Source organism: Crinia signifera, chromosome 7 (genome assembly GCF_055691185.1).
Source record: "Crinia signifera chromosome 7, ASM5569118v1, whole genome shotgun sequence".
Lineage (NCBI taxonomy): Eukaryota > Metazoa > Chordata > Amphibia > Anura > Myobatrachidae > Crinia > Crinia signifera.
In genome coordinates, this window is record NC_139223.1 from 181,993,302 (window position 1) to 182,009,398 (window position 16,097).

A 16,097-nucleotide genomic window follows, 5' to 3' on the forward strand; every position below is an offset into this window, starting at 1 on the left:
GCCCAGCAACAGCAGCCCAAAGAGCCCTGAGCCCCAAACACGGTCCCACAGACTAACACTCAGCATATATGTATAGTAGGACTTACCCTCATAGTGCCAAGCTGAGGTGTGCAGTCTTGAATGTTGGGACTCCAACCTAATTAAAATCAATTTGGGACAGGTGGGTGGGGTGCAAGTTTAGGAGGAAGGCGTCTCTAGTTCCTTCCAGTGTGTATGAATACACAATATATAGTACATAGGGGGAGGGGCCCTAAACTGCACACCCTGGACATATGAGGTGCTACCTGCTGAGACTTGTAGTGCAGCAAGCAGGAGGAGGAGTTTGCAGGTGCACACTAAATATATATGCTAGACCTTTTAATATCTTGCTATATTGCATTTGAGGTTATTAGCATAGTAATGGCCATTAGTATCGGCTTGTCCACCGCGTCCAGGTTACCTCATTAGGACAAGTCCCTAACACTACTCTGGGACAGGTCCAGGGCACAGGGCCCCCCAGGCCAGCCCAGCAGAACCACCCCATGGCATCACATTAGTGTAAAATTAAAGTGATAGTAAAAGGGATAGGGGAAATTATATGTGATAGGACTTACCAAGGTAAGAAGTAATAATAAATGTGAAGGGTGCTACATATATATTAAACAAACTAAAGGGGTGATTGAAAGTATACGATATGATGCCATGGAGCAGCCCAGCAACAGCAGCCCAAAGAGCCCTGAGCCCCAAACACGGTCCCACAGACTAACACTCAGCATATATGTATAGTAGGACTTACCCTCATAGTGCCAAGCTGAGGTGTGCAGTCTTGAATGTTGGGACTCCAACCTAATTAAAATCAATTTGGGACAGGTGGGTGGGGTGCAAGTTTAGGAGGAAGGCGTCTCTAGTTCCTTCCAGTGTGTATGAATACACAATATATAGTACATAGGGGGAGGGGCCCTAAACTGCACACCCTGGACATATGAGGTGCTACCTGCTGAGACTTGTAGTGCAGCAAGCAGGAGGAGGAGTTTGCAGGTGCACACTAAATATATATGCTAGACCTTTTAATATCTTGCTATATTGCATTTGAGGTTATTAGCATAGTAATGGCCATTAGTATCGGCTTGTCCACCGCGTCCAGGTTACCTCATTAGGACAAGTCCCTAACACTACTCTGGGACAGGTCCAGGGCACAGGGCCCCCCAGGCCAGCCCAGCAGAACCACCCCATGGCATCACATTAGTGTAAAATTAAAGTGATAGTAAAAGGGATAGGGGAAATTATATGTGATAGGACTTACCAAGGTAAGAAGTAATAATAAATGTGAAGGGTGCTACATATATATTAAACAAACTAAAGGGGTGATTGAAAGTATACGATATGATGCCATGGAGCAGCCCAGCAACAGCAGCCCAAAGAGCCCAGCGCCCCAAACACGGTCCCACAGACTAACACTCAGCATATATGTATAGTAGGACTTACCCTCATAGTGCCAAGCTGAGGTGTGCAGTCTTGAATGTTGGGACTCCAACCTAATTAAAATCAATTTGGGACAGGTGGGTGGGGTGCAAGTTTAGGAGGAAGGCGTCTCTAGTTCCTTCCAGTGTGTATGAATACACAATATATAGTACATAGTGGGAGGGGCCCTAAACTGCACACCCTGATATTATACAGCACTCTATGGGGTGTATTCAATGCTGCGGGCGAGTTGTGACAGCGAGCAGGGTCAATATTCAACTTATCCATTGCATACGCCGATTCCCCCTCACTCCATTTTTGGAGCGAGGGGAAATGCCGTATGTGGCCCCAAAAACAGCGGAACTTGTGGATAAATGCAGCGGGCTCCCTGCATTAGCCGCGAGCCTCGCTATTTAGGGGATTGACAGCGAGGATTCCCCTGGAACACTGAATAGAGGGAGCGTCTGGCGCGGGGGTTAAACAGGATCACTTGTTTTCTGCAATCCCTGCCATTTAACCCCCTCGCCGGCCGCATTGAATATAGGCCTATGTGCCCTGATCCACAGCCTAAGTTGTGTTGGGATCCTCAGGCTTCCCAGCGCACCAAGCCAACACCTACTCCTTGTCTCTGCTCACTGTCTTTCTTATTCCTATCCAGAACTTTCTCTCCAAGCAATGGTACGGAGAGGTCTCCAGGGATACCAAAAACTGGAAGATTATCCTGTCTCTTGTGCTGTTTCCCCTCATCAGCTGCGGATTCATATCATTCAGGTTTGTATGTTCACCCATAGTATTACAGTTCATGTTTTCCAGGCCACCTGTGGATCTGCAGAATGTGTTGGTTAGGAATAAATGCAGTACATTTTTTTTTAAATGTGACAGTTAGTAATGGTTGCACCTGTGCAGCAGCTAGGGCATCTGGGAAATGTGACAGTTAGTAATAACTACACCTGTGCACGTGGTAGGTGATCTGGGGAATGTGACAGTAATGACTGCACCTGTGCACCAGCTAGGTGGTCTGGGAAATGTGACAGTAATGACTGCACCTGTGCATCAGCTAGGTGGTCTGGGAAATGTGACAGTAATGACTGCACCTGTGCACCAGCTAGGTGGTCTGGGAAATGTGACAGTAATGACTGCACCTGTGCACCAGGTAGGTAGTCTGGGAAATGTGACAGTAATGACTGCACCTGTGCACCAGCTAGGTGGTCTGGGAAATGTGACAGTAATGACTGCACCTGTGCACCAGGTAGGTGGTCTGGGAAATGTGACAGTAATGACTGCACCTGTGCACCAGCTAGGTGGTCTGGGAAATGTGACAGTAATGACTGCACCTGTGCACCAGGTAGGTAGTCTGGGAAATGTGACAGTAATGACTGCACCTGTGCACCAGCTAGGTGGTCTGGGAAATGTGACAGTAATGACTGCACCTGTGCACCAGCTAGGTGGTCTGGGAAATGTGACAGTAATGACTGCACCTGTGCATGAGCTAGGTGGTCTGGGAAATGTGACAGTAATGACTGCACCTGTGCATGAGCTAGGTGGTCTGGGAAATGTGACAGTAATGACTGCACCTGTGCACCAGGTAGGTAGTCTGGGAAATGTGACAGTAATGACTGCACCTGTGCACCAGCTAGGTGGTCTGGGAAATGTGACAGTAATGACTGCACCTGTGCACCAGCTAGGTGGTCTGGGAAATGTGACAGTAATGACTGCACCTGTGCATGAGCTAGGTGGTCTGGGAAATGTGACAGTAATGACTGCACCTGTGCATGAGCTAGGTGGTCTGGGAAATGTGACAGTAATGACTGCACCTGTGCATGAGCTAGGTGGTCTGGGAAATGTGACAGTAATGACTGCACCTGTGCACCAGGTAGGTAGTCTGGGAAATGTGACAGTAATGACTGCACCTGTGCACCAGCTAGGTGGTCTGGGAAATGTGACAGTAATGACTGCACCTGTGCACCAGCTAGGTGGTCTGGGAAATGTGACAGTAATGACTGCACCTGTGCACCAGCTAGGTGGTCTGGGAAATGTGACAGTAATGACTACAGCTGTGCACCAGGTAGGTGGTCTGGGAAATGTGACAGTAATGACTGCACCTGTGCACCAGGTAGGTGGTCTGGGAAATGTGACAGTAATGACTGCACCTGTGCACCAGGTAGGTGGTCTGGGAAATGTGACAGTAATGACTGCACCTGTGCACCAGGTAGGTAGTCTGGGAAATGTGATAGTTTTGAGGCCGGCGCTTATGTCACACTCCCTCTAAATGCTCGTACACCTGCATTTTTCTCTGACACTCCCAGAAAACATCCGGTTTACGTCCACAAACAGCTTCTTCCTGTCAGTGTACGGGATTGCGAGTTACTGCTGATTGCTGACCCTGTTTGACCTCGCGCATGCGCACAATGATCTGTACACATGTGCAGTCGGTATAATATTATATAGATCGCTAGCCCTGCGAATTCGCACAATAACGGTTTATAACCCCCCCTATATATATCTGTCCTTTTCAGGAAAAAACCCGCAGAAGGGAAAAGGAACCTTGTGTTAAAATACTTTGACTTCTTCACCTCCCCCTTTGTGGTCTTCTCCTGGACGGTTATATTCTACATTGGATTTCTGCTGCTCTTTGCCTACGTCCTCCTGATGGATTTCCAGCGCTTCCCCACTGGACTCGAGATCTCCGTCTATGTGCTGGTGTTTATCTTGTTATGCGATGAGATCAGACAGGTACAGCGTGATTCCTGCCATGCGTGTGGACTGGCGCGTGATGCAGACATCCTGATAAACTGCTTGTCTGCGCACACAGCTGTGTATTTACTACTATGCACTTAGGGCCCAATTCAGACCTGCGCATTGAGCAGCAATTTTGACCCGATATTCGATGGGGAGGGGGGGGGGGGGGTTTTGCACGCGTGCATAGTTGCTTTTATCTTTTATCATCCTTTGTGCAATTGTACATTGTAAATGATGATCTATATAATATATTGTCTCATGGGGACCAATACTATAATACAATAATGTTTAGAGATTCTCTTCGGCCCCTTCGTTATTCTTGATAGACACTGATGTCAATCTATCAATCAGACCTGATCCTAGCTGCAGACTCTCACACCGGAATTCTTGCACCTTATACAGGTCAGAATATAGCAGCACTCAAGTTCTGCATCAGATGTTAATAATAACTGTAGCCAGTAGATGGCAGCAAAACGACATACAAGTAAAAATGTATAACTTCAAAATGTTTTATCATGGCATAGTAACGATTTCCATCGTAGTTTAACCATCGATGGCGTCTTTAGTGAGTAACCTCAATGGCATGATACAATCAACAGTGAACTAGGGATGGCTTTGCTCTCATCGAAGCCCATCCCAGGTGCGGAGCAAGGAGGGCTACACAATCAGGAGAAAAATTGGCGCCCAGTATTCCATTGATGGCAAAAGAGCTGACCATCATATATATGTCTTTTAGAAATAATGTGTAAGGACTCTGGGAGTATTCCCGGCAACCTAACTCCGTTGCCTCTGGCTGGGATCGACGGACGTGTGCGGTGCTAGGCTTCACCTGGGCCCGTCTCGGCTGAAGGGCGAATTAGGTCCGCCCCACTCCGCTACAGGCAGGTCTTAGGAAAAGACAACACGTCCGTCGAGGCCAGGAGAGAGCAAGGGGACAAGCTAACTAAACCCCAGAACCGGGGAACTCCCAGAAACCCCAGGGAAGCTACTAGGCTCAGCGGGTGACACAAACTGGCAACAATGCTAGTGAGATGTGATATAAAGAAATGGCAACAATGCTCGTGAGATGTTATATAAAGATATGGCAACAATGCCCAGAAGAAGATATCACAAAATGGCAACAATGCTGATAAGATATTATAAAGAGAAATAGTATTAATGCTGACTGAGATGCACAATAACAAAGAATGCCAAACTGCAGGAGGAGGAACACAGGGTAACCCCTGACTTATCTGGGGAGATGAGGGAGTCCCAGACAAGCCCCTGCAGACTTCTTTGAGGATGAAGAATCTCACAGCGGGGCACACCAACTGAATCCCAGGCACGGCAGGACAAACCAGGCAAGGCAGAGCAGGCAGGGAACAACAGGGGTACTTCCGACTAGGACCAGGACCAGGAACACGATCTAGCACAGAGCTGAAAGAACGCTATAACCGGCGTCAGTCTGAGAGAGACGCCGGCTTATATTTGAATATGCCGCCCCCTTGAGTGACATCACATCCGGTCCGTCCTGCAGAGTCCTCCCCCTGCAGAGACGGCCGCAGCGGAAGTTCGGGGCGTTGCCTAGCAACGTCCCCGAAGCCTCCCAGTGACGTGTACCTGGAAGATGGCCGCCGTCCTAGCAGCGCAGACGCTGCCGAAGGATTAGGACGGCGGCGACGCACGGAACGGCGTCTAACATAATGGAACAATGCAATATTAAAAAGAAATGTTGGGGCCTTTGTATTAAATGCCACAGGCTTTCAAACATGCATGCATTTGCAATGTGGACCACCTACTTCCTATGGGCAGGAGCCGGGCTCAGTGGGCAAACCCCATGTGCGGATAGCAGCAGTTCCCACAGCCACAGACTGTGTGGCAAAGCGAATCTTTACTGCAAGCAGGAGATATACATGATACAGTGGGTTTGATTCATATCTGCTCACTGGCCTGCATATGTTCCTAGTCCAGTGAGCAGGTTAACACCCCCCACCAAATGCACATCCCCCTCACTGCCATACGAGCCCCTGTGCAGGGCTGAGAAGGGATGTGTACTGGTACCATGGCTGGATTAAGCCTTTGGGGGCCCAGGTAACTTTAGACAGGGGGCCCCCCTCACACTTGTCATTACTGGCCGCAAACTGCACGGGAGAATATTACACTGTCAAAAAACAGAGTAAAGGGGGATTGGTACTAAATCCCAGCGGTCGGAATCCCGAACACCGAAATTCCAACAAGGGAGGATGTGGATCGCCCCCCCTTGCGGGCTCGCTGTGCTCGCCTCACAGCAGGCCCGGTGCCTCGCTACGCTCGGCACACTAATTTATTCTCCCTCTATGGGTGTCGGGATTTCGGCGTCGGGATTTTGAACGCCGAGATCCTGCCTGCCGGGATTCTAACTGCATCCCAGTAAAGGCAGTATAAACTTGATCAATGGGTATCTATAGATATCTATATACATACCACATGAAAAGCCTGTGTTTGTCATACCTCTGTACCTTACTCTATTAGACTGTAGGAGACGTCACAGGCTCAGCGATGCCTCTGATTAAAAACCCTCCCATGACGATGCTGCTGTTGTTGTCCTCAATGGGTCTGAGAGGCATATGATGAGCTCCACCAATCAGAGCTCTGCACAAGCCTCTCAGCCTCTGACCTCTTGTGCAGTCTCATGGGACTTAGTCAACTCCCAGTAATGCACTGCACACTTGTGCAGTCAGTGTGCCTTGGCACCCGATTTTCAGCACCATTAATCATTGTCACATTGGCAGATAGGTGAAGCTGCAGCACTACCCCACTCCCATGCACAAAACCTGTAGCTAAAAAAAAAGAAAAAAAGAAACATGCCGACCATAGGGGGACCCTAGCTAGAGAGGGGCCCAGGGGTACTGACCCCCTGAGCCCCCCCCCCCCCTTAATCTGGCCCTGACAGGTACACATCCGTTCGCTAGTGCCCACACAGAGGAGAAATTATTCAATGGTTACTTATCATCAAATGACTTCTCCTCTGTATTGCTTAAGTAAACCCACATTAGCATTACGGATTCCTCCATTAGCTTCAGGGAGTACCTCTGGCTTCTGCGGCTTACCACAAATACAGACACTTTGAGGTAAATTTACTAAATCCATTAAAAATGAAAAGTGGTGATTTTGACATAGCATACCTCCCAACTTGCAAAACAGCGCCGGCGGACAGACGCGCGTCTAAAATTTGGGGGTGTGGCCTCATGGCAACGGGACGGGCCATTCAAATCGCATCACTCACGCGAGGATACGCCCCTGTTTTGCTGCTGCTGCCCCTCTGCCTGCGGGAATAGACGCTGCCCAGTGGGTGGCAGTGGGGACTCCCAACTGGCCCCTCGTGGGACACTGCTGGCCCCAGGCGGTACACAAGAACGTCCCCAAAAACGGGGTGTTCCCACGGAAAGCAGGACATTTGAGAGGTATGCCCGTAGCAACCAATCAAATTCTGTCTGTCATTTCCTAAGATGCAATAGAGAAATGATAGACATATGGGCAATCAATCAGATTAAACCCATTTGAGTCTCACTGACATTCAGTCCCAACGTCTTCTGCTTGTCACAGACGCCTCTCTTTCCACAGATGTACATGAGTGGGGTGAAGTATTTCACTGATCTGTGGAACATTATGGACATTTTGGCAATCCTGTATTTCATTGCAGGGATTGTGTTCAGGTGAGTGTTGTTACCAGATACCCCTACCCTTAGGTTACCTTAGGTGTTTATATATAGGGTGCAACTATAGAATCCTCAGATAACTGTGAAGTGATAATATTGTCTCCTTTGATGGGAAGAACTAGATAGAGAAGGATGATGCTACCTGCATGCAGGCTGGACACAATGCTTGAATTGCATCCACATGGAAGAAAAGTAGATTCTATTTTGTGGGCGAGATACTGATACAACTGTATTTGATAGTCAAGTGGTGAAGAGATTGCATTATAGGTAGGGCCGGTGCAAAATCTTATTGCAATTCTTCCAGTCCACACACCTATACCAGGGGAAGCTCCAGAAGAAGGGTTGCCTGTAACACAGTTCAAAATACATTAGGTTAGCCACACCCACTGCCACCAACTGCCATTTCAAACCGACTCACTGGCAGTTGGTGTAGCTCCCCTATTTGAATTTTGGACTGTGCTGCAGGCAGCCCCCTGTGCTGAAGCTGCCACTGCCTATACCCACTTTCCAGCCTCAGGTAAGAGGCTCTTAAAAAGTTCAACAGCCCATCTGCATTACATTTAACAACTGCCTGAAAATTCTCAATGGTAGAGTCGAGAGCCATTCCTTATTATAGGGGTTATCCCAAAAAGAAGTAAAAATAAGCTAACATATGGAAATATACAAATGTTCAAATGAAACAATGGCTTATATTGGCTCAATTCGACTTGATTCGACTTGATTTGACCTGAAGCAGATAGTTCCAAGCCCATTCTCCAATATGACTTTCCTATAGAAAAATGTATTAGGAAGCTGCTAGTCTTCATATCTGCAGGAAAAATGCCATTATGTGATGCAGCCATCTTTGTGTAGCGAATAAATAAAAACATCAAGATGGCAGCAACTGTATGGTTGTAACAGTCAAAGAAATAGATTAGGATGATACTTGCTAAATGAGGACCCTTAGCACTAAGGGCCTTATTTTGGTTCACTCTTAGAGGCAAAATCCTTCTTAGGTGGGTAAAACCATGTGCACTGCAGGTGGGGCAGATATAACATGTGCAGTAAGAATTAGATTTGGGTGGGGTTTTTCTTCAAAGTGAGATATATATTGCAGTGTAAAAATAAAGCAGCCAGTATTTTCCCTGCACAGAAACAAAATTACTCACCCAAATCTAATTCTCTCTGCACATGTTACATTTGCCCCCCTGCAGCGCACATGGTTTTACCCATCTAAGAAGGAATTTGCCTCTAAGAGTGAACCAAAATAAGGCCCTTATAAGCAAGGCTAAATCCTAACCTTTTTGAGGTGCAGTACCACCAGTGATCACTAGAGGCCATTCGACAGAGAAAATACTCCTTAACAGTAATTCAGGCATGTCCAAACTATGGCCCTCCAGCTGTTGTGAAACTACAAGTCCCATCATGCCTTGCCACAGTTTTGCTATTAGGGACTGCTAAAACTATTGGAAGCAGAGCTGGGATGTGTAATTTCACACCAACTGGAGGTCCACAGTTTGGACATGCCTGCGGTAAGTGAAACCAAAATGATCTGTTTCATACTTCTTGGATATGGAGAGAGGGAGATGTGAAGGCAGAGATTGGCGATAGGAGCAGATTGGGACTAAGCCGTCATTTTGATGGACTTTTAACTAGTTACTCATATTGCACCCTTTTGTCAGGTGGCGGATGGAGGCCTGGGGGTCAGTGGAAATGTGGGGTACTTGCCAACTTTTTCGGGGTAGTCAGGGAGGTGGACCCGATTTTTGGGAGCATCCTGAACATTCAGGGATGTAGGCAAGTATGCCTGTCCATATATTTTGAGTCTTGCAAATTACCATTATTGACCAGGGCTGCCAAGAGAATTCCTGGGCCCCGGTACAACAAATTCTTGGGGTCCCCCTATAGGGGGTGTGGCCACAGCATGTTTGGCACATGAGAGGAACCCACTCACAGGAGCATGGCCTACGTACACAGGCAGCACCATAGTCACAGGCTGTTCTCAGCGAAACGACCAGCCCTGCCCCTGCTTCTTCCCACTGATGGGGTGGAAGTGGTGTACTGTTGTGTTGGTAACGAGTGAGTCAGTACACTGTCACGTACGCTACGCAGCCTGATGACCCCCCTCTCCACCACCACACGGACCACCCGGCGCTTGACCACCTGCTGGCTGAGGCATCATTAAAGAAAAAGAAAATAAATTACACGTAAAAAATGGCTGCTGTGTGAGTGCTCACTCCTCCCCCCCCTTCTCGGCGCCACTGGTATTGACTGAGGGCATTTATACATCTCTGTGATATAGGAATATAAAGTTGGTCTGATGTGTGGACAGCATCAGTTTAGCAGCATCAGTTTATTTTGACATGCCTGGGCCTGGGTAATCAGTTATCCCCCCCCCTTCTCGGCGCCACTGGTATTGACCGAGGGCATTTATACATCTCTGTGATATAGGAATATAAAGTTGGGCTGTTGTCACAGTAACGGAAAAAGTAATAATTTGTACTGAGCACGATATCCCTAGATAATGGAGTTGCTCATTCTGATTGATCACTACTTCACAGACATTTCCATGAGTTCAGTATTACAGATTGGTACAGTGACAGAAGGATGTACAGTATTAGCACGGCTATGTATATCGGTGCGGAGCTATGGGTCATGTCTGACCTTTTCTCCTTTCTCCCCAGAATGTACAGCTCCAGCTCCAGCTCTCTATACACCGGCAGAGTCATCTTCTGCCTGGATTACATCATTTTCACTGTCCGCCTCATCCACATCTTCACCGTCAGCCGGAACCTTGGCCCAAAGATCATTATGCTGCAGAGAATGGTAAGAACAGATATTGCCTGTGTCATAAGGGCTTTCTAGAGGGGTTGGTGGAGTGGGTATTAAATACCAGGTGTGACCTGATGTGCCTGGTGGTCTGCTCCAAGCAATCACAAAATTGTATGGGTCTCACAGAACCTATAGGGGATTTCCCCTTACCAACAGTAACCTCCTATCACTGACTCCACCCACTGGGTGGGTATTTTGCTGCCACCATCATTTCCTACCACCAGCATTTAGAACAGCTTGCTGCTGAAATGCATCAGCTGATTCCCACTGGTCCCTCAGATGGACCAGGCCCTTCATGGCAGCTGCCAAGGGTGAAACTTGCTCAACCCAGAAAAGCTGGAGAATGAGATTGCATTTTTTGCAGGAACAGATGTGTTCTCCTAGTTTGCCACTATCCCCAGCAATATTTATTGTTTAGTTTCACGCCGTCCGATATATCGGATGCGATATTGGCCGATATATCGATGCGATCCGCTGCGATTTTTTACCTGTTCATAACCCCACTATCCACTACGCATGGATTTTATATAGTGTGGCGAGTGCAGCGAGTCACCGAGCCCCGCGTATTACTGCGCTCGCCACACTATATAAAATCAACTCCATGCAAAGTGGATAGTGGGGTTATGAACAGCTAAAAAATCGCATCGGATCACATCGATATATCGGCCGATATCACATCCGATATATCGGCCGATATTGCATCCGATATATCGAGGGCCGTGAAACTAAACAAGTACCGTAATAAGGTACTTGTGTATTTTGGCGGCGCCCATCGCATCGCATACCATAACACATACGATGGTATGCGATGCGACGCGATATCGTACGATAGTGCACGATGGCATACAATTTAGAAATTGTATGCCATTGTACATGGCATACGATGCCATACGATGCGATGCGATGCGATTAAACATTGTATAAGCACCCTAATGGGTGCTTATACAATGTTAAGCACCCAAATGGGTGCTTACAATGTTAAATGCACCCCCACGCCACCCCCCACTATAAACGTGAACCCGAAGCGTGGCGAGCGCAGCGAGCCCGCGAGGGGCGGCGGTACGCGTCCTACGACCTTTTCATACCCCCACTATCCACGTCGGCGTGGAGTTGAGAATAGAATAGTGTGGCGAGCGCAGCGAGCCACCGAGCCCGAAGCGTGGCGAGCGCAGCGAGCCCCGCGAGGGGACGCGGATACCTTCACAGGTAAACGCGTCCCCTCGCGGGCTTCACAGGTGTCCGCGTCGCCACGGACACCTGTGAAGCCCGCGAGGGGACGCGTATAACTGTGAAGGTATCCGCGTCCCCTCGCGGGGCTCGCTGCGCTCGCCACGCTTCGGGCTCGGTGGCTCGCTGCGCTCGCCACACTATTCTATTCTCAACTCCACGCCGACGTGGATAGTGGGGGTATGAAAAGGTCGTAGGACGCGTACCGCCGCCCCTCGCGGACTCGCTGCGCTCGCCACGCTTCGGGTTCACGTTTATAGTGGGGGGTGGCGTGGGGGTGCATTTAACATTGTAAGCACCCATTTGGGTGCTCAAAAGCACCCTTTAGGGTGCTTATACGATTTTTGGTCGTATAGGGGGTCAAAATCGCGTCGCATCGCATCGCATGCCATCGGGTGCATGGCATGCGATGCGATGCGATCTGTTCGTCGTACGACGGACATCGGGGGCGCCGCCAAAATACACAAGTACCCGTAATAACATTAGGGTTACATCATGTAAGTGTTTCATTTTAGTGTCTTCCTTTATATCGGTCACATTTACTGTCTGTTTTTTTCTCAGCTTATCGATGTCTTCTTCTTCCTCTTCCTCTTCGCTGTTTGGGTGATTGCCTTTGGAGTGGCTCGTCAGGGGATCCTGAGATGGAATGAGCATCGGTGGGAATGGATTTTTCGCTCTGTTATATACGAGCCGTACCTGGCTGTGTTTGGGCAATACATTGCTGATGTGGATGGTAATCCTTTTTCCACTCTTCCATTTCTGTTTATATAGTATAAGAAGGAAATAGTGACAGTGAGGAGCGTTCTGTAAAAGAGCAAGAATGGAAATACTGGGCGGGATATAAAAAGTTTTATTTTTGTCCTATTTTTGTGAAATTTCTGATTTAAAAAAAAAATAAAAAACACCCAATTTTCCCCCGGTCAATGTTACTCTGGCCCTTATTCTGATCGGTGCGGATATTCCCGCATGCGGACGGACCGCCGATGTTGATCGTCTGCGCACGGATTCTTTATACGCCGCACAGGGGGCGTAGAGGGGCGTGAGGGGCTACTTAGCCTCATTACCCTATGCATACGCCCCCCGTTTCATGGGCGTTCCCATGCAAACGCGGGGCGTATGCATGGTAATGAGGCCGTGACGCGTGGGTAAGGGGCGGGCATCTGACATCGCCGGATGTCAGCTGCCCGCCCCCATACATGATTTCACACGGACAAGTGTCCGTGTGGTCTTGTGTGGCGGGACCTGGTGGAGCGTGCGGCCCTGCATTTGATGTTCGGCGACCATCGAATGCAGGGGCTGCTCCCAAGACGGAGGAGGCGTATCCCCGTCCAATTTCATGCGGATCGCCACATATCCGCGTACGGACGGCAGGTGGCGATCCGTATGGAAGGCGGGGATTCGCCTGCACGGTTGCGGCCGCATATTCTGATCGGGCCGCACCGATCAGAATAAGGGCCATTGTCTGGATTCACTCACAGGGAAGGTTTCAGCTCCAAATGAGAGCCGCCGGCAAAAAGTCAGAGCCAGATGTTTTGCCCATGTTAAACATACAACTCAGCCAATGTAATGGGAGCCAAGTTTGTATCTTTAAATCAGGTTTGTTTGGGCGAGTTAGAATCAGCCATGTTTAAGTGAACTTACATGTACAAAATTAGAGTACATTTGTGATAAATAAACCTTTTAAAAATAATTTCTAACCTTAAAAATTCAATATGTGCTTTGATCTGTCATTTGATGACATGTACTGCACATGCAATGTTTTCCATTTTTGTCCTGCTAAATACATCTTATGCACTTTGGCATGCTAACTAGATGCACAAGCAGCTTTTGCTGATTAAAATTATATCTAGCGTGCCTATACACTGTATAAAAAGTGCGTTTTTTTTTTATCTGCATATAAAATGTTCTGATCCAGCCCAGCACATAAAGATTTTCAGAAATGGCGTGATTCAGCTGGGCCCAATCATTGGGCCCTCTGGGACCTGCTGGGCCCTAAGCATCTGCTTGGCTTCTGCATTAGATGTAATTGCTTTTACTGTCCACTACCTTTCCCCACAGCACCGATTCTCTGAACATGGCATACTATTCTACATTCAGTAATCTTATTTTATCATCACGTTTTAATATAATTGAATGATGGGTCTGTTCTCCGCTATCAATCTATTCATGTCAGTGACATAATCCCTTCAAGAAAATCTTAAAATGTAATTAAAAACTGACAGGAATATTTATAGTTCAATTAATTAATAACACGGCTGGGTCTGCAAAATGCATTGATTGAGTTCCCTTACAGTCCCAGCATTACCGCTGATGTCCTCTGTCCTCCTCCTAGGCACCACTATTGATTTTGATCACTGCACTATTACTGGGAATGAGTCAAAACCGCTGTGTGTGGAGCTGGATAGTGACAACCATCCGAGATTCCCCGAATGGATCACGATCCCCCTGGTCTGTATCTACATGCTCTCCACCAACATCCTGCTTGTTAACTTGCTTATTGCCATGTTTGGGTGAGTAACTGTGTACTGTATATATTGTTATTATTTATTTATATAGCACCAAGAAGGTTCTGCAGCGTCTAACATAAAACATAAATGACCAAAAATAAGAAAACAATGACTAGTATAAGGCAATTTAGGACAAGTACATGGTAATTAAAGATAGTTGCACCAGGAGATAGGTCACTGGGTAGAAGTAAGCATAAACAGAATGTTAGGATGAAAGATGGCTGGGTTTAATAAAGATGTGGGTCTTGAGAGCCTGTTTAAAGTTTTGAAGAGAGGTGGAGAATTCTGGAGATAGGGAGCACAAAATGGCCAAAATCTTGGAGACAAAATTACAGTAGGATGAAGTAACCAGTTGGCAGGAGAGGCTGCGTGTAAAGAGAGATAAGGTCAGATATAAGTGGGAAAGGAATGGGTGAGGGCTTTGTAAGTAGGTGTGAGAAACTTGAATTTGATTTGGAAGGTGAAGGGGAGCCGGTGTAGGGCTTCATGGAGAAAAGAGGAGGACTAATAAATATCATATCGGTGGAATTTTGGGAAGCCGACCGAGAGTGTGATGATGCAGGCGTGACAATAAATGGTGATTTATTGTCACGTCAGCATCGTCACACTCTCGCAGGACGGATGTAAGTTTTACTCATAAACCAAGACTGCTAGTGCTAGGTATTTCAGGGTGAAAGAACAACGACGAGAAGAAGAAGGATTAACCAGGAAACTAGACCGGAGCTTGAAGAAATAGCCGACTATCAGGAGCTCAGGACCCAATCCTAACAGGGGATAAACAGCGTCGTACTGGCATCTGTCTGGAATCAGCTCTCAGGCTTTAAAGTTCTCGGTTATTTCGGATTGGCAGTTGGCTGGGCTGCACCAAAATGGTGCCGTACGGCAGACACTCTGTTTTTGGTGCCTAACTCACCCGGAGAGATGCCAGTGGTTCCTGACAGTACGTTTGGAGAGGAAGACGAGTCAGGCAGCACCATTGAGGTTAGAATAGAGTGTCATGGAGGGCAGATAGATGGAGATTACAGTAGCCCAATCTAGATATGATTAATGAGTGGATAATGGTCTTGGGGGCATACTGGTTAGGTCTGATCTTGGAATTTTCTATTAGATGTAATAGGTGCTGAATGTGTGTTTTAAAGGAGAGGGCGGAATCATGAATAACTCCAAGGCAGCTTACTTGGGGGAGAGAGGAAGATCAGCAGAGGAGAGGTAGATTTAAGTATCATCAGCATACTGTAGAGGTGATATTGGACATATAAAGAGAGAAAAAGAGAAGTGCAAGAACAGTGCCTGGGTGTGAAGTCATGAGGAGTGGTCAGAGAAAGATAGTGTCGGGGCTCGGGTATCTGGTGTCCCCAGCTGTGGCAGCAGTGAGCCAGTGGAAGGGTCAGGGAACTGGAACACGGGAGGCTTGAGGTATGGACAGTCCATAGAGCACTGGGCACTGAGGACACAGCTAGGGGGGATTTGATGCGACTCTAAATAGAGGTGCGGAGTCTAACCCCACCAATGGTTTTCACCAGGGACCCCCACAAGTAGGTTTTGGCTTTGCTGCGTTCAGTGGACAGGTCGCAGCTCTCTGACAGAGTACCTCACACCTACCTGGCCAATCACTAAGGTATGGTAAGTGATGGGTAGTGCTGGTGAACTTGAGACTGTGCCGGCCTGGGAGCCGTGGAATGAGTGGTCTTGGGGA

The 16,097-nt window shown here is 47.8% G+C and overlaps 1 protein-coding gene across 3 annotated transcripts in view; it reads left to right on the top strand.

Moving 5' to 3' along the window:
* The window catches only part of TRPM8 (transient receptor potential cation channel subfamily M member 8), a 112,634-nt gene that overhangs the window by 82,599 nt on the left and 13,938 nt on the right, over positions 1-16,097 (top strand). For all 3 annotated transcript variants that reach the window (XM_083154576.1, XM_083154574.1, XM_083154575.1), the window contains 6 exons: positions 2,099-2,211; positions 3,957-4,173; positions 7,762-7,853; positions 10,520-10,661; positions 12,456-12,627; positions 14,227-14,404. In XM_083154576.1, the coding sequence (XP_083010702.1) occupies positions 2,099-2,211; positions 3,957-4,173; positions 7,762-7,853; positions 10,520-10,661; positions 12,456-12,627; positions 14,227-14,404 (914 nt within the window). The remainder of the gene's footprint in view (positions 1-2,098; positions 2,212-3,956; positions 4,174-7,761; positions 7,854-10,519; positions 10,662-12,455; positions 12,628-14,226; positions 14,405-16,097) is intronic.